Consider the following 25,265-nt stretch of genomic DNA (forward strand, 5'->3'; position numbering starts at 1 on the left):
GATTCTGACTTACCAGAATGGCTAGCAGGGACTCAGTAATTGTGGCCTCTGAGAGGAGCATGAGTTCCCTTCACCACCCCTTCCTTTGCTACCTCATACATTCCCAAGGGGGTGTTTGCCCAGTAGCACCAGGGCCAGGATGCTATTAGGTAAACATGATAGAAAGTATAGCAATCATGGTGACTGTCAAAGGGCTGTTAGTTATGGTCGTGTCTTTTATCAGTCTGTTAGAATACTTAATGAGGAAGCAGTAAGAGACCCTGGGTTGCCTCTGGGTGAGAGATATCCCTAGCCCCATCTCTTCTGGCCAAATCCTTAGAAGACTAGACTGGCACCTAGATGTGGTCCGAGGAAAGCACCTGGAGTGGCCTGGTAGAGGCTGACTGCTATAGGCCTTCAAGATAAACACTGGCTTTTCTTCTCTTGAACGTGTGCTTTTGGATCTTACTGGCCATATTAGTCAGTGGTCATAAAACAGTATTTGTGGTTAGTATATACATAGTTCAGTTCATGGTTAGGGGATCTACATACAAGTTGAGGACCAAACCCTAGTTGTCTTTGCCTGGAACATTTGCCTTTGAATATCTCCCTTGAAACTGTAGTAGGGGAAGGCAATGATTGGTGTTTTACATCTAGATCAAATGTCTTTCCATGTCATCGCATCTAAGAGATCTAGTTTTTTGTTGTTGTTTGTTTGTTTTTAACTTCTGATTTCTTTCAAGTAACAGCTTACAGGTATTTGAGCATTGGTCATTTAAATAATCATAAGAATACCCTGTGTGTTTTTTTCTGCTTTTGGGGAGTGGGATGTACATTGATTTCTTTTAAGCATTGATTTTAAGAAAATCAAGTTTTGTGTGAGATTTAAAATGAAAAATTGTATAAAGTAAATGAACTTATTTTGACCATTTTTAGTTTATAAGTTTTGTAGTCCTTGATCACCAGCCAGTTGTGTGCACTTCATTACATATAACACACAAAAGAGCAAGGTTTCTGTCCTCTAGGAAATTTGAATCCAATTATGAGGTAAGACTGACACCTGAAATGACTAAAGACCCCAGTAGCTACCATTTGTGTACAGGCAGGTACCAGCTTAGGATTTACACTGTTAAGGTTATAAGAATTCTAAGAAGGGGAAGAATGGTGTTTGGCTTGTTGTTCTCACCTCTGCCTCTGGTGTGTGCAATGTGTTTTGAATTTTCATTTTACTAGGTACAGGGGCATCCTGCATTTACCCTTTACTTGGAACAACCTTAAATGGCTGGTATTTCCTTGCCACGGAAGTGGATGATATGTGCTTCAACTATGCAAAGAAAAACGTGGAACAGAATAATTTATCTGATCTTATAAAAGGTTAGCTCTACAGAATAAATACCTCTTTCAAGCACTTGTGTTAACCTGTCTTTATAATTTAATACATCTAATTTTTTGCTTTAACATACAGACTTTGGGGTGCCTGGGTGGCTCAGTTAGTTAAGTGTCCGACTTCAGCTCAGTTTGTGAGTTCGAGACCTACATCGGGCTCTGTGCTGACAGCTCGGATCCTGGAGCCTGTTTCAGTGTCTGTCTTGCTGTCTGTCTCTCTCTCTCTGCCCCTACCCCTGCTCATGCTCTCTTTCTCTCTCGAATATTAATAAATGTTAAAAAAAATATTTTTTAATATACAGACTGGTAATTCTTAAAAATATGGTACAGTACATTGTAATGGAGTTTACAGCTTTGTTATCAGTATTAATGTAGAAGGAAATATGGTACAGTTGATCCTCATAATTTTGTGGATTTTATATTTGTGAATTTGCCTGTTTGCTAAATTTGCACACTTGGCGTTATATTTAACCCCCAGATCGGTACCTCTGGTACTTTTTATGGTCATTCACAGATCTGTGCAGAGTGGCAAAAATTTTGAGTCACCCAACATACATGTTTCCAGCAGAAGTTGTACAGGGTGCTGATCTGTCTTCTTGTTTCAGCTCTCTGCTGTAAACAAGTGTCCTTTTCATAGTCTATGTAGTGCCACATTTTTGGCATTATTGTGTTTTTTTTCTTGGCGACTTTGCTGTTTAAACATAGTGCTAAATGCAATCTAGTTGTTATTTAAATACAAGAAGACTGTGATGCACCTTTCAGGAAATACGTGTATTAGATTAAGTCTCATCAGACATGAGTTCTAGTGTTGCGGGCGTGATTTCAGTGTTAATGAATCAGCAGTATATATTAAATAAGGTGTTTTTAAACAGAAACACGAAACAACATTGTATGTTGAGTGGTTGATGAGACTGTTTGACCAGAGGCTTGTTCACAGTTACCTAACCCTAGATATTTCTCTCAGGAGCCATTTGTTCCAATTCAGTATTCACGTTGACTTTATAGACCATAACTACCATGAATGTTGGGTATCAACTATATATGAAGTAACCTAATCACCAGGATTTTAGAAGAGAAACCCTGCTGTTGATTAAAGTATATCATTTTTAAATTTCAGAATATGGAACTGTGCTACCAATAATCAAGTCCCCTTAGTGACCAGTTACTTTTTAATATTTGTGCTTACTATATATTTAAAGAGCTGTTCATTTTTTCTTTTTTTAATTAAAGAGAATTTATGTCACTTCCTGGAAGAACTAGACTTTTCTCACTAGTGTTAAACATATTATTCTAAGTGGAGATACTAATAATGTGTTCTTCATTTACCCATTCCTGTAGTACACATTACTCCAAAATCTAGCAACTTTAAAACAGTAAATATTTATGTCATGGTTCGTATGGGCCGAAAATTTGGGCATGGCCTAGTTAGGTGGTTCTGTTTCAGTCTTTCATGAGGTTGTAGTCATCTGAAGGATTCACTGGGAGTAGAGATTTGCTTCCAAAAGCCATTCGCTTACATGGCTATTGATAGGAAGCCTTGGTTCGATCATGTGGATCTTTCCTCTAGGCCAGTTGACTATCCTTATGGCATATCAGCTGGATTCTCTTAGTGCAGGTAATTCAAGAAATAGGGCAAGGAGGAAGACATTTTTCTTTCATGACATAGCCTCAGGAGTGACACCTTATCACTTCATCACATTCATTTTATTCAATAAAAGTGAGTCACTGGGTGCAGCCTATACTCAAGGAGAGGGATATTAAACTCCACCTCTTAAAGGAACTAGTGTCATAGAGTCTGTGGTCATATTTGAAAACTGCCAGTGCATTAAGAGTAGTTAACAGTTCCATATTTTCTCCTAGTGGTAAAAGTACCACAGAAGACACTCCTGATGGATGCTCTTAAAGAAGAATCTGAGATAATCTACGATTTTTGCATGTGCAACCCACCCTTTTTTGCAAATCAGTTGGAAGCCAAGGTAAAGTATCTTCTGCTTTAAAACAATTGAATATTTATCTAAGTTGTTGATGTTTGCAAAGATAAGAGCAAAGAACAACTTTTATTTTGGAGGCTGTATCAGGATGCTTCTGGTATCAAGCACCTGAAGAGTCAATTCAGATTGGCTTAATAAAGGAAGTTTATTGGCTTACATATCTGAGAAATCAGTATATTTATGTATATATGAACGTATATATGTTTATATACGTATTATACATATACATAACATATATAAGTATGCATGCCGTAAGTGTAAATTGGATTTTCCAAAGTGAACACTCCTGTGGAACCAGCATCCAGATGAAGAAATAGAGTACGACTAGCACTACAACTAAATTTTTTTTTATAACAGTTTTATTGATATAATTCACATGCCATACAATTCACTCACTTAAAGGGTAGAATTTAATTATTCTTCGTATATTCACAGAGTTTTGCAGCTATCACTGCAGTCAATTTTAGAACATTTTCCTCACTCCCCAACTCCTCCCTCTGCCACTAAGAAAAACCCCTCTCCATTAGTTACTGTCAGTTTCCCACAGCTCCTACAGTCCTAGGTAACCACCAGTGGACTTCCTGTTTTTATGGATTTGCCTGCTTTGGACATTTCATATAAGTGGAATCGTATAATATGTGACTGATTCTTTTCACGAAGCAGAATATATTTTCAAGTTTCATCCATATTGTGGCATGTGTCAGTACTTAATTTCTTTTTATTGCCAAATAATATTTCATTGTATGGAAATACCATATTTTCCTTATCTATTGATGGACATTTGGGTTGTCTCTGCTTTTTGGTTGTTATGAATAATGCTACTGTGAGCATGCATGTACAAATGTTTGTGTAGGAGTGGAATTACTGGGTCATATGATCGCTGTGTTTAGTTGTTTGAAGAACTGCCAGACTTGTTTTCCAAAGTGGCTGCACCATTTTACATTCCACCAGCTCCAGTGTGTGAGGCTTCCAATTTCTAGTTTCTCCACGTCCTTGTCAACACTTTTGTCATATGTCCTCTTGATTATAGCCATCATAGTGGGTATGAAGTGCTATAAAGTGATATCCCATCTTGGTTTTGATGTTTATTTTCCCGGTGGCTAATTATGCTGAACATCTTTTCACATGTTTATTGATAACTTGTATATCTTCTTGGGAGAAATGCCAATTCAGATCCTTTACCCATTTAAAAATTGGATTATTTTTTAAAATTATTATTGTAAGAATTCTTTATTCTAATCACAAGTCCCTTATTAGATTTATTGTTTGCAGACATTTTCTCCTATTTTGTGGGATGTCTTTTCACTTTCTTGTTGGAATCCTTTGCAGCTCGGAAGTTTAATTTTGAGGAGTCCAATTTCTCTAAGAAACCATTGTGTAGGCCAAGGCCATGAAGATATACTCCTATGTTTTCTTCTAAGAGTTTTATAATTACACCTTTTATATTTAGATCTTTGATATGTTTGAGTTAATTTTTCAATTTGGTTTGTGGTAGGAGTGGATTAAATATTTAAATTTAAAAAATGAAACCCTAAGAGTACTAGAAGAAAACATAGTAAATATTTATATAATCTTTGGGTGGAATATTTTCTATACATGGTACCAAGACAAAACATAAAAAGTGACAGATTAGGCTATGTAAGAAAGGTAAAATTTTTGTTCGTTTAATCACAAAGATGGAAGGTAAAAGACCTTAGGGAAGAATATTAGTGTGAATGCAGTTGTTTAAGATGTAATATTACAATTGCTATATGATTTTTAAATCCTAGATCTACCGTGATGATTTGGAAACTAAAATTACATCTAAGCATTCTTATTTAGAACTAGATTACAGTCAAAGAGTTAGTCTTATGGTGTAAAAATTTTTCACCAGTTGTTGTTGTTGTTGTTGTGCAGGGAGTAAACTCTCGAAATCCTCGGAGACCTCCACCTAGTTCTGTAAATACGGGAGGTATCACAGAAATCATGGCAGAAGGAGGTGAATTAGAGTTTGTTAAAAGGATCATCCATGACAGCTTACAACTTAAAAAAAGATTAAGGTAAGTTAGTTATTACAACATGGGACTATTTTTTTCCTATGTAATTCTGAAAGAAACAACCTCATTTAGAGGAAATGTAATCACAGTAGCCTGAAGAATAAATAGATAAAAATGGAAATGGTTGCAGATCCTACAATCTGCAAAGACCCTGTTTCTGAGGATGCTCTCGTGGCCTTAATTGATTTGTGTTTCTTGTAATCATCCGCACTACATGGATAGAAAGGAAAATATCGTATGATTGTATTGCTCCCATTGGTACGATACTGTGGTGGAACAAAACTGATTCAAATATGGCTTTTGATTAGAAAACAGATGGGTTCAGATCTGTCCCATGAACCAGAATAAATTTGTTGCCTAGTCCTTGAAGCAATTTATGTTCTTGGAATCAGTCTCCCAAACAATGACAGATGTGAGGACATTGAGCTGTCAAGAACTTAATGAAGGGAAACTGAGATCACTAAGCAGTTCCAGAGGAGACTTAAAGCTATTCCTTTTTAAAAGCTAATTATTTCGGACAACACGCCTGTCATTAAGCAACATAAGGTACTCGAAAAGTGCTATTTGTCTCGCTTGACTTCTCACTCTGCCAAGTGTTGTTGAAATGATGGATAATGTGGTAGTTCAAAAGTAAAAGGTCTTTTAACCCTAGCATTTAGCTTTGGGATGTAGAGATGATTTTTTAAATTGTGATAAAATACGTATGACATACAATTTACAGGTATAGGTTTTGTTTTTTGTGTTCTTTTTTTTTTTTTTTAGAGCAAAAGAGAGCTTGTGCAAGTGGGGGAGGTGCAGAGGGAGGAAAAGAATCTTAGTAGGTTCCACGCTCAGTGTGGAGCCCAATGTGGGGCTCAGTCCCACCACCCTGCAATCATGACCTGAGCTGAAATCAAGATTCAGATGCTCAACTGACTGAGCCACCCAGACACCCCCAAAACTTACATTTTAACATAAAACTATACATTTTAAAGTGTATAGTTTAGGGGCACCTGGGTGGCTCAGTGGATTGAGTCTCCGACTTGGCTAAGGTCATGATCTCAACTCATGGGTTTGAGCTCCACATCAGGCTCTGTTCTGGAACCTGCTTTGGATTTTTGTCTTCCCCCTCTCTCTGCCCCTCCATCACTTGTGCTCTGTCTCTCTCTCTCAAAAATAAACATTAAAAAAAAATAAAGTGTATAGTTTAGTAGTGTTAAGTACATTTATATTGTAATGCAGCTAATCTCCAGAACTCTTTTTTGTAAAACTGAAACTCCCTACCCATTAAACTAAACAACAGTCCCTCTTTCCCCGCCTTTCACCCCAGCCTCTGGCAAACAGCATTCTTTGTCTCTATGAATTTGACTATTGTAGGGACTTTTTATAGTATTTGTCCTTTTGTGACTGGCTTCTTTCACTTAGCATAATGTCCTCAATGTTCATCCATGTTATAGCATGTGTCACAATTTCCTTCCTTTTTAAGGCTGAATAATATTGATATTCCATTGTATAGTATATACCACATTGTTTATTCATTTATCTGGTGATGGGCACTTGGGTTGTTTCTCTCTTTTATCTATTGTGAATAATGATGGTATGAACACAGGTGTGCAAGTATCTCGTAAGACCCTGCTTTTAATTCTTTTGGGTATAAACCCAGAGTGAAATTGCTGAATAAGGAAGACTTTTTTTCTCTTCTTTTGGATTTATATGTGTTTAATGCTGCTTATCTTAGTAAAAGGCCAATTCCAAAACCAATGGATATCCTAATTTTTTAAATGTGAGTTTATAGATTTGTGGAAAGCGACTGGATTTTTGGGTGGTCTGCCTCTCAGAGGATTTATTTATACCTTGTTGAAGCCAAAGGTTAATAAGTTTCTGCTTTAAATTGATTTGTTCAAAGACAGACTAGGGTATAAAGAAGAAAGTGACTTAAGTTACACTGAGCATTGGGAAGAGTCTGAATGAGTAAAGTAAACTTAAGGTAACAGAGCACTGAAACTCATGAAAAGAGGTACACAGGGCCATGTAGCCATTTCAGAATCTGTCAGCTTTTGAGGGGATGGGAGCCAACCAGGGAAATGAGGAAAGTTGTTTTCAGTAGGTCTGTTACTGAAGTCCCACGTGAACTACAAAAATATGTTTTATAGGAACACCATTCTAAGAGAAATTGATCAATATGTTCCAGATCTGCCTATACCTGGCTCTGTGGCTGCCCCCAGATTGAATGAAAGGTACACGTTTGCTAAGAAGGATAAATTGCAAGAGTTCATCATACTTCTGGAGAGCTGACCATTTTGAGCTTGGTATCACAGATGGGAAACATTACCCATTTATGATTGATTTGAAAATAGGGTTCAGCAATCCTGTCCACTCTGTTAGGATTCATGCAGATTGAGAGGGATAATTAGGAAGAGAAGAACTCATTTTTACTGAAAAGAGAATAAAGCAGTGTGTTTTGAGAGTATTGCTCATAAATCTTGTTTATAATATCACATTGTTCCATGTTGACTTTTCATTTGTACATAGTACCAGTTCATGTCCTCCTACATATTTTTATAGTTGACATAATGTTTAAACCACTATGCAACTCTGAAAACTGTACGCACATATACCTTGGAGATACTGTGGGTTCAGTTCTAGACCACCGCAGTGAAGTGAATATCGTGATATTAAGCAAGTCAAATGAATTGTTTGGTTTCCTGGTACATATAAAAGTTACATGCACGTACAGCTATACTACAGTAAATGTTCAGCAGCATTATATTATATATTTTAAAAATGTATATACCTTAATTAAAAAATACTTGGTTGCTAAAAAATGCTGACTATGTGGGCATTTTCCCTCAACATCAGTGAGTTGTAATGTCTCCGCTGGTGGGGGCGATCTCAGTGTTGATGGCCACTGACTGTTGGTGGCTGAAGCTGGGGTGCTGTGTCAATTTCTTTAAATAAGAACAATGAAGTTTGCTGCATCAACTGACTCTTTCAAACAGTTTCTCTGTAGCATGTGATGTTGTCTGAAAACATTCCACTCACAGCAGACTTTTAAAATTGGAGTCAATTCTCTCAAACCCTACTTCTGCTTACATACTAAGTTTATGGAATATTCTAAATCCTTTGTTGTCATTTCAACAATCTTCACAGCATCTTCCCCAGAAGTAGATTCCATCTCAAGAAACTACTTTCTTTACTCATCCACAAGAAGCATCTCCTCATCCATTCAAGGTTCATTTATGAGATTGCAGCAACTGAGTCCCATCTTCAAGTTCTACTTCTAATTCTGGTTCTTTTGCTGTTTCCACCACATCTTTGGCTACTTTCTCCACTGAAGTCTGGAACTCTTTAAAGTCATTCATGCAGGATGGAATCAACTTCTTTCCAAACTTCTGTTAATGTTGATATTGTGACCTCTTCCCGTGAATCCCAAATGTTCTTAGTGGCATCTGGAATGGTGAATCCTTTCCAGAAGGTTTTCTTTCTTTAAAAAAAAAAAAAAAAAAAAAAAAAATTAAGTTTATTAATTTCGAGAGAGACAAAGCAAATGAGTGGGGGAGGAACAGAGAGAGAAACCCAAGCAGGCTCTGCACTGTCCGCACAGAGCCTGATGCAGGGCTTGAACTCATGAAATGCGAGATCATGACCTGAGCTGAAACCAAGAGTCAGATCCTTAACCAACTGAGCCACCCAGGCTCCCCCAAAAGGTTTTCAATATACTTTGCCCAGCTCCATGAGAGGAATCACTGTCTGTGGCAGCTATAGCCTTATGAAAGGTATTTTCTTAAATGTAAGATTTGAAAGTCCTTAATACTTCTTGGTCCATGGGCTCCAGAATGGATGTTATGTTAGTAGGCATGAAAACATTTATCTCATTGTGTGTCTCCATCAGGGCTCTTGGATGATGAGGTGCATTGTCAGTGAGCAGCAGGATTTTGAAAAGAATCTTTTTTTTTCTGAGCAGTAGGTCTCAACAGTGGGGTTAAAATAGTCAGTAAACTATGTTATAAACATTGTGCTGTCATCCAGGCTTTGTTCCATTTATAGAGCTCAAGCAGGGTAAATTTAGCATAATTCTTAAGGGCCGTAGGATTTTCTGAATGTTCAGTGAGCATTGGCTTCAACTTAAATCACCAGCTGCATTAGCCCCTTACAAGAGGATCAGCCTGTCCTTTAAAGCTCTCTAGCTATGAAAGTCCTAGATGATATCTTGTTTCAATATAAGGCTGTTTCATCTACATGGAAATCTGTTGTCTAATGTAGCCACCTTCATTCATTATGTTAGCTAGATCTTCAGGATAACTTGCTGCCGCTTCTGCATCAACACTTGGCTGCTTCACCTTACAGTTGTGTGTTATGGGGATGGCTTCTTTCCTTAAGCCTCGTGAAGGAGCCTCTGCTAGCTTCAGGCTTTGCTTCTGCAGCTTCATTACCTTTCTCAACCTTCATAGAATTGAAGAGAAATTCTGGATTAGTTCTGGATTAGCCTTCGGTTTAGGAGAATGTTGCGGCTGGTGTGATCTTCTGTCCCGACCGATAAAACTCTCTCTCTGTCAGCAGTAACACTGTTTGCTTTCTTATTATTCATGAGTCACTTGAGTAGCACTTCTGCTTTCCTTCAAGAACTTGTTTTTACAACTTGGCTGACAGTCACAGAAGGCCTAGCTTTTGGCCTGTCTTGGCTTTCGACAGGCTTTCTTCACTAAGCTTAATCATCTCTAGCTTTTGATTTACAGTGAGAGATGTGGACCCTCCTTTCACTTGAACACTTAGAGACCCTTGTTAGGGTTATTAATTAGCTAATTTCGATATCATAGTGTCTCAGGGAATAGGAAGGAGAGGGAAAGAGACGGGGGAACAGTGGTTGGTGGAGCAGTCAGAGCACACACAAGTTACTGGTTAAGTTCACCATCTTACATGGGTGCGACTCGTGGCACCTCAGAACATTTACAATCGTACCAACACAGATCATCATAGCAAATACTGTAATAATGAAAAAGTTTGAAATATTGGGAGAATTCGCAAAAAGTGACAGACACAAAATGAGCGATGGTGGTTGGGAAAATGATGCCAATAGAGTTGCTCAATGCAGGATTGCCACAAACTTCAATTTGTAAAAAAAACACAGTTATCTATGAAGTGCAGTAAAGGGAGGCATGCTAAAATGAGGTGTACCTGTATTTTGAAGCTCTGAAAAATAAGGGATTAAAAACAAGTATTTTAACCTTACCATCTGCTTCTTACCCATCTAGAATTTTTTTCTTATTCCTGAAAAAGTGTAGGAACTCAGCAGGGTTTTTAACATTATGGAGTTAAATTTGTTGCACTGATCTCCGTGATGGCACTCAAGATCCCTCACCTCCCTCTTACGATTCATGCCTCACCTAAGTCATGCACAGCAGCACCTGCAGTTTTATTTTGTATCTTAAAGGATTTTGCAGCTGGGACGCCTTTGGGAGGTAAAGGTATCCAGTATCTTAGTTTTACAGATTAGAAACTTGGGACCCAGATATCCTGATTTCTAGTCTAGTAGCCTGCAGCATATGCAGTCCCAGCGTACAGTTGGACTTCTAAGTAGACAGCCTTTTTGTTGTTGATGAAGAAGTTGCAAATGCTTTTCAGCCTTACCTTTCATTTTTGTGCCTGTGACTTAAGCTTACTTAATACCGTTGTCTTTTGGGGGTGCCTGGGTGGCTCAGTTGGTTAAGTGGCCACTTCAGCTGAGGCCATGATGTCTCGGTTCGTGAGTTTAGGCCCCGCGTTGGGCTCTCTGCTGACAGCTCGGAGCCTGGAGCCTGCTTCGGATTCTGTTTCCCTCTTTCTCTACCCCTCTCCCACTTGTTCTGTCTCTCAAAAATAAATGAAACGTTAAAAAGAAAATTTAAAAAAAGAACACTGTCTTTTTTAGAGACTCACCCAACCTTCTAAATAGATCAGTAGATATATTTACAGATCTATTTATAATCAGTTTCACTTGATCAGACTCCTTATGACCTGAATTTCAGTCTTGTAATTCATTGCTTATTAGGTCTGTAGTTCATTCCTTTTATGGCAATTATTTTATGATTTTTCAGGAATCAGAGATCTGTATCTCACAAAGTTCCAACTTAATACTGGTTTCACCACTTTTCCTCTTCATGCTTTTTCCTTTCTGTTCCCTACTCCCTGCCAGATGGTGGATACTTCCTGGGTTTGTATATATAGTCCGTATATTTGGTGATGGGCAACAAATTGAATAATCTGTGCCTTTTTTTTTTTTTAAGTTTATTTATTTGTTTTGAGAGAGAAAGAATGTGAGGTGGGGACAGGCAGAGAGAGGGGGAGAGAATCTCAAGCAGCCTCCATGCTGCGGCACAGAGTCCGACGCAGTGCCCGAACCCATGAAACTGTGAGACCATGACCTGAGCTCTAATCAAGAGTCAGATGCCCAACCACTTGAGCCACCCAGGTACCCCTGTGCCTTTTGAATGTGATTCTTTAATCACATTCTTTTTTTTATTTTTTTTTTTTCAACGTTTTTTATTTATTTTTGGGACAGAGAGAGACAGACAGAGCATGAACGGGGGACGGGCAGAGAGAGAGGGAGACACAGAATCTGAAACAGGCTCCAGGCTCCGAGCCATCAGCCCAGAGCCTGACGCGGGGCTCGAACTCACAGACCGCGAGATCGTGACCTGGCTGAAGTCGGACGCTTAACCGACTGCGCCACCCAGGCGCCCCTTTAATCACATTCTTAATCACCAAACATAAACTTGGTTTTTTATTGGTAAATGGGATAATAATAGCTACTTTAGATCTCATAGGGTGGTCATAGAATTAAATGAACACATATTTGATATAAAGAATATTAAATAGGATCATTTTAACTCGACCGACTGTTCTAGGAGTTCAGTAGATTTACATACTGGTCCACTATGTTGAAAGAAAATGTTACAAATAACTTTGTTACGTTATTTTAATAAAAAAGCCCCTCCCCCTTCTTTTTTTTTTTTGGTAAAGTAGATGCTAGTATAGTTATGGGGTACTATAAATAATAATTGCAGGGTACAATTGTAGATTTTATCCCTGAGCCTTTAGTTAATTCTTCAGCTGAAAGACTCCCAACTTTGGAGATAATACCTCCTATAGCTGTTCAGAGAATGAAGAGAAATTACATATGAATATACATGTAGACTGAAGTGCTATCTAAATGTTAGATGTTCCTATTATTTGTGATTTTATCTCTTAAACAATATAATCACACAGAAAATTAGCAAATGGAGAAAACATTGATCTCAGCACTTTGACGCAACTATTGGCTTATTTTGGGTGCATTTCCTACCAGTTCCCCCTTTTTTTATTCCCGTGGTTATAATCATAAATACCACTAATTTTGTTTTCTGCTCTTGATTTTTTTTTCATTCCTGTGTTTCTTTGTGGCTAATGGTATGTGCATAGCAGTAATTTTAAATAGCTTGAAAACAGTCCACAATTAACTAATTCCTTATTATTGGGCACTATATTCTTTTTTTTCAGTGTTACAAAGAACATACCACTTCTCATTTGTTACTGAACCTCCACAGATACAGCTAATGAATCTGTAACGTGGGTGGCTATCTTTGACCTCTGATTTCATCTTTGTTTTTTTTTGTTTTTTTTTTTATTTTTTTTTAATGTTTATTTATTTTTGAGACAGAGAGAGACAGAGCATGAATGGGGGAGGGTCAGAGAGAGAGGGAGACGCAGAATCCGAAGCAGGCTCCAGGCTCCGAGCTGTCAGCACAGAGCCTGACACGGGGCTTGAACTCACGGATAGCGAGATCATGACCTGAGCCGAAGTCGGACGCTCAACCGACTGAGCCACCCAGGCGCCCCTCTGATTTCATCTTTGATTGGGACCCATCATAGGGTTGCCGATGAGTAAAAGGGTTTCTTGGGTGTCATTAGAAAGAAATGTACCCCTTGCTCCAGTGTACCAACTCACTACACAGATACAGAAGGTAGGGATGTATTGGGGATCAGATAATATACCAGCCTGTTCTCCAGTAGAAGACGATTTTCTCAGTTAAAAACCTAAAATGTATGTCTTAGTTTTGAGCTCCACAGGAAGTAGGTACTGGTATTTTGATTTTTTACTTCCTGCTAAGGTAGGTAGAGAATTAAGCAGCCTGAAAGATAAGGGGCTACTTTTTTTTTTAATGAATTAGATTATGTGCTTCTCATAACCTTAGTTTAGGTATCATGCATACATGCGTTGTTACATTCTCTTTCAAGTTTTAAGGGGGCAGAGCCTCATTGATTGGTGACTACTCTAAGGTCTTAGGGAGAAAAGGTTGAATCCAGTGGTTCATGCCGTGACAAGCTAGCTGTATCAGCTTTCATAGCATATCTACCTATAGTAGGTAGTCACTGGTTAGTGCTACTTTCAATAGTCGAAGTAGAGAGTTGTTAAAATCAACAAGCATGTATTTTTAGTACATCAGGCAGTTATAAAAAGGAATACCAAAGAATGAAAAGCCTTGGTCCCACTACCTTGGAGAATCTTATTGCAGTATTTCTTGTACTTGTAAAAATGTATGTGAATCATTAAAGCTACTTTTTAAGAAGAACGGAAGATAAAAGTTTATTCTTAGTCATGTAGATTTGTAATGTGCGGTAGTTTAAATGATAAATTTTGAGATCAGGTGGACATTAGGGCTGTTCTGCATGTCGAGGGGCATTTATTCTGGTAATTCAATATAGGCAGCGAAATGTTAGGTTCCACAACTAGGGAAATTTTTAGACTATGCTCATGTCCACTTTACATGCCAAACTTCTGCTTGTGTCTGTTTTTCTGTATTACGCTTTAGTTTAAGGTTTGGTGTTTTAAAAAGTTTTAAAATAACCAGTCCCCACTAAAAAGAACCAGTAGGGGCACCTGGGTGGTTCAGTTGGTTAAGCATCTGACTTCAGCTCAGGTCATGATCTCATGATTTGTGAGTTCAAGCCCTGCGTCAGGCTGTGTGTTGACAGTTCAGGGCCTGGAGCCCCTGCCTTAGATTCTGTGTCTCCCTCTCTCTCTGCCCCTCCCCATTCATGCTTGCTCTCGCTCTCTCGCTCTCTCTCTCTCTCTCCCTCTCTCAAAAGTAAATAAACATTAAAAAAATGTTTTTAACAAAAAACATAAATAAAAAGAACCAGGCGCCTTGGAGAAATGGGTGATTCCACTGCTAGGTAAGTATAAGTTTAAGAAGAGCCTGGAATATTTTATGGTATCAAAAAGTAAGGAAGTGTTCAAAAAATGACCTGTCAGAAGCATACAAGAGCTAGCCCAAGCCAAATCTGAGACAATACGATTTCAAAATAAATAATGATAATAATTGATTTTAACCTATTAAATAAAATAAGCAGATGAAATACATAAAGGGGATAGAGGAAAAGTTCTTTGTCACAGTATCCCAACTAGTACATGCAGAAGGAGCAATAAAGTGAGAAAAATCACCATTTTGTCATCATTATTATAATAATTGATTCATGGAAAATCAACAATGGAAAATTCGAGGAGGGACAGGATGTTAACAATTTCAGAGTATCTCCCCACAGATGACTTACAATCACAAAGAAATAACGGTAACATTACAGTAGAGAAGCCTGGGGGACCCCGCCTTAAGCAGGTAATCACCTTCTGATGTGCTGCACCCAGGACACTACAGCACCCTGTGCTCTTCATGCCCAGCGTGTATAACTTGAACCTAACTCTGAGGAAACTCCAGACAAACCGATTGGAGGGATTTTGTAAAACATTTCTTCAGAAATAGAAAGGTCATGAAAGTTACAAAAACAAACAAAAAAAGGGCTGAGGAACTGTTGCAGATTGAAGGAGACTAAAGAGACTTGACACATAAATGAAATGCAGGATCTTAGATCTTGCATCAGGGGAGAAAATTGCCATGAAGGACATTATTGGGATAATTGGTGAAATTTGAAAATGGGCTGTATTCCAGATAATAGTATTGTATGAGTGTTAAATTTTCTCAATTTGGTAATTGTTCTGTAGTTATGAAGGAGAAGGTCCTTGTTTTTAAAATGTGCATGCCAAAATATTAAGAGTTAAAGGGGCATGATGATGACTGTAGCTAACACTCAAATATTGAAAACAAAACAAAACACACATACCGAACAAGCAAATGGAGAAAATGTTGATTGATGAATCTGGGTGAAGAGTATACTGGAATCATTTGTACTAATTTTGCAACTCTTCTGTATGTTTGAAATTATTTCAGAATACTTTTTCTTGAAGCTGCTATCTCAGAGGAATTACTAAATGTTGTAATGAGTACAGTGTTACTTGCATCATTAAAATAGTATAATGGGTTCAAAGTCTCCTGGGTAGCTAGATCTTCCTTTTGTTCATCTTTTTTCTACTTGCATTTTGATTAGTTGTCACAAGATGTTTGTGAGAGTAGCTAGGATCTAATGCGTAGGCATTTCTTAAAGTGAAGTCAGCTCAGAATTTTTTTTTAATACATGCTATAACTTTGTCCTATAAGAAATAGAAGTGTTTCAGGAAACAGTTAAGTATACTGATGAGATTAAATCTTAGATTCACAAGTCTAGTATTCAGTTTACAGCAGGGTTAAAAGAAATATGCACTCTGCCAAGTGTATGTTAACTACCGATGACATATTTAACCATAACAAGCCTTACTTATCTAAATATTTGCTTCCCTTCATCTCCTGAGGAAATTTAGAATATCTTTGATTTGTCTCTGTTCTGGACTGTTTCTTGGTTTCTGGTGACTCTGATCTAATCTGTTCAGGAATGGTAATCTTAAAGGAAAGGTCTTCACCTATTTTATACTGTTACTATTTGAGCACTAATTGCTCTTGATTTCTTTTTTTGTATCTTGTTCCTAAAATACCAAAGGCTTTTAATTCCTGGTTAATGATTTCTCCATTTATATACTGTCTTCTTAAAGGGAGCATATTGTTTTTGTCCTAAACATTTTAAAACCACCAAATGAAATTGATTGTGCTCTAAGTAAATTTACCCAGGTTTGTTTAAAATGGTTTAGGTAAAACAATTATTTCTTTGTATTTTCAAAGGAGAAAATGATTGACTAAACAAAATAGGGGCAGTCACCTGTTGTTGAGCCCACAAACAATGAAAACAAAATAGTAGTGCATACTATTTCTAGAGCAGTATAATGGTATTTCTCATACTTCTGTAAACATTAAGATTTTCATTTATATTATTTAATGTATTAAGTTGGAACCATATGAAATGGCCACTGTATTTACGATATAAAGCCGGATACAAAAACATTCTGTGCCTGCATTTATATCAAAGTCTAAAGAGGCAAAATTATTAAGACAGAATGCCCAGGGGTCACTGGAGGCTGGGGTAGGATGGGAAAAGACTGCGAAGGGGCACAAGGAAACTTTTTAGGGTGCTGTAAATGTTCTATATCTTTTTTTAAAAAAAATTTTATGTTTATTCATTTTTGAAAGACAGAGACAGAGCACAAGCAAGGGTGGGGCGGAGAGAGAAGGAGACACAGAATTTGAAGCAGGCTCCAAGCTCTGAGCTGTCAGCACAGAGCCTGACACGGGGCTTGAATTCACAAACCGCGAGATCGAGACCTGAGCTGAAGTCAGACGCTCAACTGACTGAGCCACCCAGGTGCCCCTAAATGTTCTATATCTTGATTGTGATGGTGGTATTGTACGCATTTGTCAAAATTCACTGAACTACATACTTAAAATTAGATTTAAAAAAAGGCGTGCCTGTGGGAATGCAAGCTGGTGCAGCCACTCTGGAAAACAGTTTGGAGGTTCCTCAAAAAATTAATAATAGAACTATCCTAGACTCAGCAATTACACTACTAGGTATTTATCCAAGGGATACAGGTGTGCTGTTTTGAAGGGACATATGCACCCCAGTGTTTATAGCAGCACTATCAACAATAGCCAGAGTATGGAAAGAGCCCAAATGCCCATCGATGGATGAATGGATAAAGATGTGGTGTGTGTGTGTGTGTGTGTGTGTGTGTGTATCTATCTATATAGATATATATAGATAGATATACACATACACAATGGAGTATTGGCAATCAAAAAGAATGAAATCTTGCTATTTGCAACTACGTGGATGGAATTGGAGGGTATTATGCTAAGTGAAATTAGAGAAAGACAAAAATCATATGACGTCTCTCATATGAGGATTTTAAGAGACAAAAACAGATGAACATAAGTGAAGGGAAACAAAAATAATATAAAAACAGGGAGAGGGATGAAACAGAAGAGACTCTTAAATATGGAAAACAAACAGAGGCTTACTGGAGGGGGTGTGGGAGGGGAGATGGGCTAAATGGGTAAGGGGCACTAAGGAATCTACTCCTGAAATCATTGTTGCACTATATGCTAATTTGGATGTAAATTTAAAAAAAATAATAAAAAAAATAATCTAACACACAGAAAAAAGGGGGGGGGGGTGCCTGGGTGGCTCAGTCAAGTGTCCCAACTCTTGATCTCAGCTCAGGTCTTGCTCTCAGGGTCATGAGTTGAAGCCCCACATTGGGCTCTGCACTGGGCGTGAAACCTACTTAAGAAAAAAATAAAATAGGGGCACCTAGGTGGCTCAGTCAGTTAGGTGGCTGACTTCAGCTCAGGTCATGATCTCCTGGTCCATGGGTTCGAGCCCCGCACTGGGCTCTGTACTGACAGCTCAAAGCCTGGAGCCTGCTTCCGATTCTGTGTCTCCCTCTCTCTCTGCCCCTCCCCTGCTTGCAGTCTGCTTCTCTGTCTCTCAAAAATAAATAAAAACCTTTAAAAAATAAAATAGGAAAATTTTACTGTATACAAGTTAAATCCCAATAAAGCTGATGTAAATGTAAAAATTCCCTTCGTGTCCCTTCTGTTTTTGTTGTCATTCATTTATACTTATGTATATTCATACATAATCAAAGCATACATAATTAAATATGTTGTTGGTGATTTTTTTAAATGTTTATTTCTTTATTTTGAGAGAGAGGGAGAGAGAGAATCCCAAGCAGGCTCCACACTGTCAGTGCAGAGCCCAGTGCGGGGCTGGATCCCACTAACCACGAGATCATGACCTGAGCCAAAATCGAGTTGGATGCTTAATTGACTAAGCCACCCAGGTGCCCATGGTATTGTTATTTTTAACAAACTGTTACCTGTTGGCTTAATTAAGAATTTTAAAAGTTTTAGGGTATCTGGATGGCTCAGTCGGTTAAGCGTCTAACTCTTGATTTTGGCTCAAGTCATGATCTCACAGTTTGTGGAATCAAGCCCTACTTCGGGCTCTATGCAGACAGTGTGGACCCTGCTTGAGATTCTCCCTCCCTGTCTCTGCCCCTCCCATGCTTGTGTGTGCTTGCTCTAAATAAATAAATAAATAAACAAACATTAAAAATTTTTAGAAAAAGAATTTTAAAAGTTTTGATTTTTTTTTTCAACTTCCACTTATTTTCTCCCTTGTTCTTCATTTTATATAGATCTGAGTTTCTGACTGATATAATTATCCTTCTTGTAAGGCCTTGCAAATGTTAAAGAGAAGTTCTCTAGAGAAGGAACTGACAATAAATTCCCTCAATTTCTGTTTGTCTGAGAAAGTCTTATTTCACCTTCACTTTTGAAGGATAATGTTGCAGAGTACAGAATTCTAGCTAGGTTGGTGGGTTTTTTCCTCTCAACATTTTAAACATTTCACTCTACTCTCGCATGGCTCCTTTTTTTTTTTTTTTTTCTTTTTTCTTTTTTTTCTTTTCTTAAGTTTCTTTCTTTATTTTGAGAGAGAGCTGGTGTGGGGAAGCAGAGAGAGAGAGAGGAAAGATAGAATCCCAAGCAGACTCCGTGCTGTCAGTGCAGAGCCCAGTGTAGGGCTCCATCTCACAAACCTGAGAGCCCCACACTGGGCTCCATCTCACAAACTGTGAGATCATGACCTGAGCTGAAACCAGGAGTCAGATGCTTAACTGACTGAGCCACCCAGGTGCCCCCCTGCGTTGTTTCCTAAGATGAGTTTGATGTAATTCTTTCTTTGTTCCTCTATAGATAATGTGGCTTTTTCCCTTTGGCTTCTTTTAGAATTTTTTTCTTTATCTTTGGTTTTCCATATTTTGGAAATCTCATGCCTTAGTTGTAAATTGTGTGTGTGTGTGTGTGTGTGTGTGTGTGTGTGTGTGTGTGTGTTTCCTGTTCAGTGATCTCTTACCTTCCCAAATCTGTGGTTTGATGTCTGGCATTAATTTGGGGGAAATTCCCGGTCATTAGTGTTTCAAATGATTTTTCTGTGCCTTTCTGTCTTTTGTTTTTGGAATTCCAATTATACATATTTTACACCTTTTGTAGTTGTCCCACAGTTCCTGGATATTGTATTCTGTTTCCCTGCCCAGTGCTTTTTCTCTTTACTTTTCAGTTTTAGCAGTTTTGCTGAGCTATCCTCACACTCAGAGATTCTTTCTTCATCTGTGTCCAGTCTCCTGATGAGCCCATCAAAGGCATTCTTCCTTTCCATTACAGAGGTTTTGACTTGTAGCATTTCTTTTTCATTTTCTTAGAATTTCCATTTCTGCTTACATTGCCCATCTGTTCTTACATGCTGTCTGTTTTATCCATTAGAGCCCTTAGTATCTTAATCATGGTTGTTTTAAATTCCTGGTCTCATAACTCCCACGTTCTTGCCATATGTGGTTCTGATGCTTGCTCTGTGTCTTCAAACTGTTTTTTGCCTTTTAGTATGTTTTGTTAGTTTTCTTAATAGAAACACATAATATACTGCGTAAAAGGAACTGCTGTAAGTAGACCTTTAGTAATGTGGTGGGTGAGGTGTGGAGAGAGGGGAGATATTCTATGGTGTGAATAGATCAGTCTTTTAGTGAGCCTGTCCCTCTGGATTGTGAACTTCACACTTGCTTCTCAGTCCCTCCTTACTCTCTTCCCCTCCACTCTGGTGGGACAGGATGGCTAGAGTAGGCTGGAGTTGGATGATGCCATTCCTCTATGTCAGTTAGGCTCTGATAATACCTTAACAGGTTAGGATCTGGTTAACTAGTTTCTCTTGAGGGCAGGCCTCATTAAGAACAGGATGCTCCAGAGGATTACTCCTTTTCCCTGCTGGAAGCACAGAGAATTTTTCTCCCATATTCACTGTGAGAACCTAGTCAAGCTCTTGGACGTAAAATTGATAAAAGTTTTGGCGTCCTGATGACAGAGTCCTCCTGGGTTTTTTCTCTCTCAGACCTGTCCCTGCTGAGTCTCCAGCAATTTGTCAGCTGCAGTTCAGTTTCCCTACCTCAGCACTGATTCCCATGGAGGTTTTGCTCCGGGATTTTTGTTCTGGTGAGTTGTGATTCTTTGTATTTGCCTGTTGGTTTCTCTAATTTTAGAGTCAGTGGTTTCCCTGTGAATAGTTGCTTCTGTGATGGATATAAGAAGAGTTAATTTTTTAGTTGGTTCAGCCTTTTACTTAAACAGTGTGGCAACTTCCAGCTTCTTAACATGTTGGACTAGAAACTAGAAGTCTCCCTATGTATTTTTATCTGTTTATTAATCTTAACTGAGTTGTAGGAGTTCCTTATATATATTGAATACAAGTCTTTTATAGGATGTATTTTGCAAGTATTTCCTCCCAGTCTGTGGTCTGCCTTTTTATTTTTATAACCATGTGTTTTGAAGAGCAAGCCTTGGGTACCTTTGTTTAATCACCTGATCATATAGGGCACTCCTGGGTGGCTCAGTCAGTTAAGCATCTAACTTTAGCTCGGGTCATGATCTCGCAGTTTGTGAGTTCGAGCCCTGCATCGGGCTCTGTGCTGACAGCTCGGAGCCTGGATCTTGCTTTGGATTCTGAGTCTCCTTCTCTCTCTGCCCCTCCCCTGCTCTCTCTCTGTCTCGCAAAAATAAATAAACTGTTAAAAAAAAAAAAAAAGTTTTTTAAAAATCACCTGATCATATAAGTGAGTCTGTTTCTGGACTATATTCCATTGTCTTGATCTGTATGTCTATATTTATGCCATTACCATATTGTCTTGATTATCGGAGCTTTATACTAAGTCTTGAATTCAAGTGGTGTAAGCCCTCCAGTTTTGTTCTTTTCCAAAAAAAATTGTTTTGGATATTTGAATTCTTTTCTCTTTTTTTTTTAAAGAAAAAACTTTTTAAAAGCTTTTTCATTTATTTACTTTGAGAGAGAGTGCATGAGCATATACCAGGGAGGGACGGAGAGGAGGGGTAGAGAATCCCAGGCAGGCTCTGCTGTCAGCACAGAGCCTGATGGAGTGCTCAATCCCATGAACCATGAGATCACGACCTAAAAACTGTGATTCTCTTACTGTTTTCTAGTCTAATTAGTTATTACAGCCTGAGACCATATTTTGTATTATTCTAATCCTTTAAAAGTGTTCTAAGACTTGTGGGTCCTGGCTGGCTCAGTCAGTAAGGCTGTGGCTTTTGATCCCAGGGTTGTAAGTTTGAACCCCATGTTGCATGAAGAGATAGATTACTTAAAAATAAAATCTTTTTTTACAAAAGTGTCTCCAGCCTCTCTGTACTTTTAAGATTTTCTCTTTATCTCTGATTTTCAGTAATTTAAATATTTTTTTAATATTTATTTACTTTTGAGAGAAAGAGGGAGAGAGAGCGTGTATGTGTGTGAGTAGGGAAAGGGCAGAGAGAGAGAGGGAGACATAGAATCCAAAGCAGGCTCCAGGCTCTGAGCTGTCTGCAAAGAGCCCAACTCAGGGCTTGAACTCATGAACCGTGAGATCATGACCTGAGCCAAAGTCCGTCGCTTAACAGACCGAGCCACCCAGGCTCCCCTGATTTTCAGTGATTTAATTGTGAGGTACCCTGATAGCATTTTCCTTATGTTTCTTCTTTGTGGGGTTCATTGGACTTTGTGTGTGTAGACTTATAATTTTTTTCAATTTTGGAAAAAATTGGCCCTTTTTTCAAATATTTTTTTGTCTCTTCTTCCCTTTTCTGAAATGCCACTTATGTGTATTGCTTGATACTGTCCCACAGGTCATAGGTGCTATGTGTATTTTTTTTCCCCATGTGCTTTATTTTGGGTAGTTTCTATTGCTATGTATTCAGGTTCACAGGTCTTTTCTTTTGCAGAATCTCATATGTTGTTAATCCTGTCCAGTGAAATTTTAATTCTAGGTATCATAATTTTCATGTCTAGAAGTTCTATTTGGTTGGTTTTGATATCTTCCTTTATACTCTGTACTATGTCCATGTTTTGTCGTGGAGCATATTTCTAAGAGCTGTTTTAATGTCATCATCTGCTAACTTCATCATCTCTCATTTCTTGATCTGTTTCTAATAATTGATTTTTTTTTTATCCTGGTTGTAAGTCATTTTCCTGCCCCCCCCCCTTTTTTTTCCTGCCTGTTTTAATGTCTGGTCATTTTTGGTTGGATGCTACATATTGCAAATCTTATGTTTTGGGGTGCTGCGTTTCATTGTGTTCCTTTAAAGAGTGTTGGATTTTGTTCTGATGTTTACTTAAGTTATCTGTAATCACTTTGGTCCTTTTGAGTCTTGCTTTTAATTTTAAGCTTCATTAGAGTAAAGATAGAATGGCCTCTAGCCCCATTACAAAGCAGCATCCTTTCTAGGACTCTACCAGATGCCCCTTTATTAACAAGGGTTTTTTGCTTTGGCCAGTAGAACTACAAACTAGTCCAGCTCTGTCTGGACTCTAGGAATTGTTCAGCTAACTGCTTTCTGGGAATTCTTTCCCTAGCCTCACAGAGTTCCACCTCACACACATGCAGATCATTATTCTGCAGAATATTCCAGGGAACTCTTCTGCAGATGGCCATAATTCTCTATGCACCTCCTTCCTTTCTTGTATTTTGCCCTTCAGATTCTTACTGTGTGGGCTTCTGAAATCCATCTCTCCCTCATTAATTCAGCAAGATTATTGGGATCTGTTTCATGACCTTTCCCTGCATTGCTGCTTGGAAAATTTCCTTCAGGCAGTAAGCTCTGGCAATTATGGGGCTCACCTCATCTCTCTGAGATCATAGGTCTTCACTGTAGTTGTCCAATGTCTGAAAAACAATTGTTGCATATATTTTGTCAAGTTTCCTAGTTGCTTGTGATGGAAGGCATAGTAGTTAATCCTTCATAGGCTAAATTCTATTCTTTTACCTTTTAACCAGTTCACTCCATCTTCTCCCCACTCCTTCTAGATTTGTATTTACTATAGAAGAAATTGACTTCATGTTCTTTTGAAACACTAATATAATATCCTTTAATTATTTGCAGGTTAAGCCATCTCAAAATACAGGTTCATGCCAGATTTTATAATTTCTGTTAAAATGGTATAGGTGGTGTTTTGGAGAGGCTAAGTGGGTTTTTTTTTTGTTGTTGTTGTTGTTGTTTTTTGTTTTGTTTTGGGCTTGTTTTCATTTGTTAGGTTTGTTTTTTTCCTAAATACATGATGTATAATTTTTGTTATTGTCACTTAGAACTTAACTCAGAATTTTTTACGACTGTTCTCATTTTGTTCGCTTGAGAAATACTTAATTAAAAAATGTAACCATATGAAACAGTGTTTTACTTCTGCTTTTTTTTTTTCCCCCCTAGGTGGTACAGCTGTATGCTGGGGAAAAAATGCAGCTTGGCTCCTCTAAAGGAAGAACTTCGCATACAAGGGGTAAAGCTTTATCATTGCTGTTCTGGTGTATCTACTTGTGATGGCAGAGTGTAGAATTTGCTTTTATACTTTAAAACTCTAAATTTGTTTTTTTGTTTGTTTATTTTTGAATTTTGTAATTCTGGGGCTAAAAGAGGCTTTTTATAAATTATTTTTATAAGGCCTTCTTTGACAATTATAACAGAGAAAAGATGGGGAAAACAGGATGAGAGCTCCCAGAAATGAAAAAAACCTGGTGCCATCTGCCACCGACGCCACATCGGATTCCTTTGTAATTACAGAAACTGAAGTCTACATAAGTTAAGGGGCTTGTTCTGGGTCACATGCCTAGTTATCAAAGATCAGCTATAACTAGAATGGTCTTCAATCGAGTGTGGTTTCCTTTATGGTACAATCCACATGAGTTCAGACCCTTGCTTCTGTTTTGAAAAGCAGGTGGCAAATTAATACTGCCCCCTGACTTCTCTCCCAGTTTATGAAGTTTTGGCACAAGTAAGCATGAGCCAGGTGAGTTTTCAGAGAAGGGGGTCAGATGTATGGTCAGTGGCAGAAACCAAGGTTCTGATTTCTGGTTTCTCTCTGACATTGTACTCATCCTGTTTTCCCTATCACACCTTTTCTTTGTTAAAATTGTAACAGCTGCAAAGTAATTTCATTTTTTTCCCATAAAATCCGATAGATAAAAGGGAGACTACATAGCTGTATCTAGCCAGGCTTTGGTGGCTCTCTTTCCTTAAAAAAGAAAGAAAAGATAACAACAACAACAACAAAAATATTTGAATCATTTACCAGTGGTTTTCTGAAGGAGCTGTGTTATTTTGGGTGTTTTGTATATTTGGACCTTCAAGCCAGAACTGTAAATTCTCTATAATGTTTTAGGAGAGGAAAACATCCACAACTTTGTTGAGAGATAATTTATTCATTGATTGTTAGATAACTGTGCGTAACTGGGGATAGTAGTGTTTGTTAACTGATAAAAAGAAAAACCAACACATAATTAACATGAGGCAGGAGCCAAAAACATATTGGTAGAATGACTTCAGTTTGATGAGATGACATGTTTCTTGGTTTCAGGTTCCTAAAGTCACCTACACTGAATTCTGTCAAGGCCGGACAATGAGATGGGCTTTAGCTTGGAGTTTTTATGATGATGTTACAGTGCCCGTAAGTAGAGACTTTGTTATAGCTTTTTCAAATGCCAGCACATGGTGGGTTTCAGTAGGTCATAAATAAATCTGTACTG

General features: G+C 38.1%; 1 protein-coding gene across 4 annotated transcripts in view; it reads left to right on the top strand.

The window, feature by feature from the left end:
- Positions 1–25,265, top strand: part of METTL16 (methyltransferase 16, N6-methyladenosine) — a 70,631-nt gene that overhangs the window by 34,703 nt on the left and 10,663 nt on the right. For 3 of the 4 annotated variants that reach the window (XM_042915638.1, XM_042915640.1, XM_042915639.1), the window contains 5 exons: positions 1,213–1,353; positions 3,226–3,341; positions 5,253–5,395; positions 23,953–24,022; positions 25,097–25,186. In XM_042915638.1, the coding sequence (XP_042771572.1) occupies positions 1,213–1,353; positions 3,226–3,341; positions 5,253–5,395; positions 23,953–24,022; positions 25,097–25,186 (560 nt within the window). The remainder of the gene's footprint in view (positions 1–1,212; positions 1,354–3,225; positions 3,342–5,252; positions 5,396–23,952; positions 24,023–25,096; positions 25,187–25,265) is intronic. The other variant, XM_042915641.1, reaches the window with a different exon arrangement.

This window comes from Panthera leo, chromosome E1 (genome assembly GCF_018350215.1).
Source record: "Panthera leo isolate Ple1 chromosome E1, P.leo_Ple1_pat1.1, whole genome shotgun sequence".
Classification (NCBI taxonomy): domain Eukaryota; kingdom Metazoa; phylum Chordata; class Mammalia; order Carnivora; family Felidae; genus Panthera; species Panthera leo.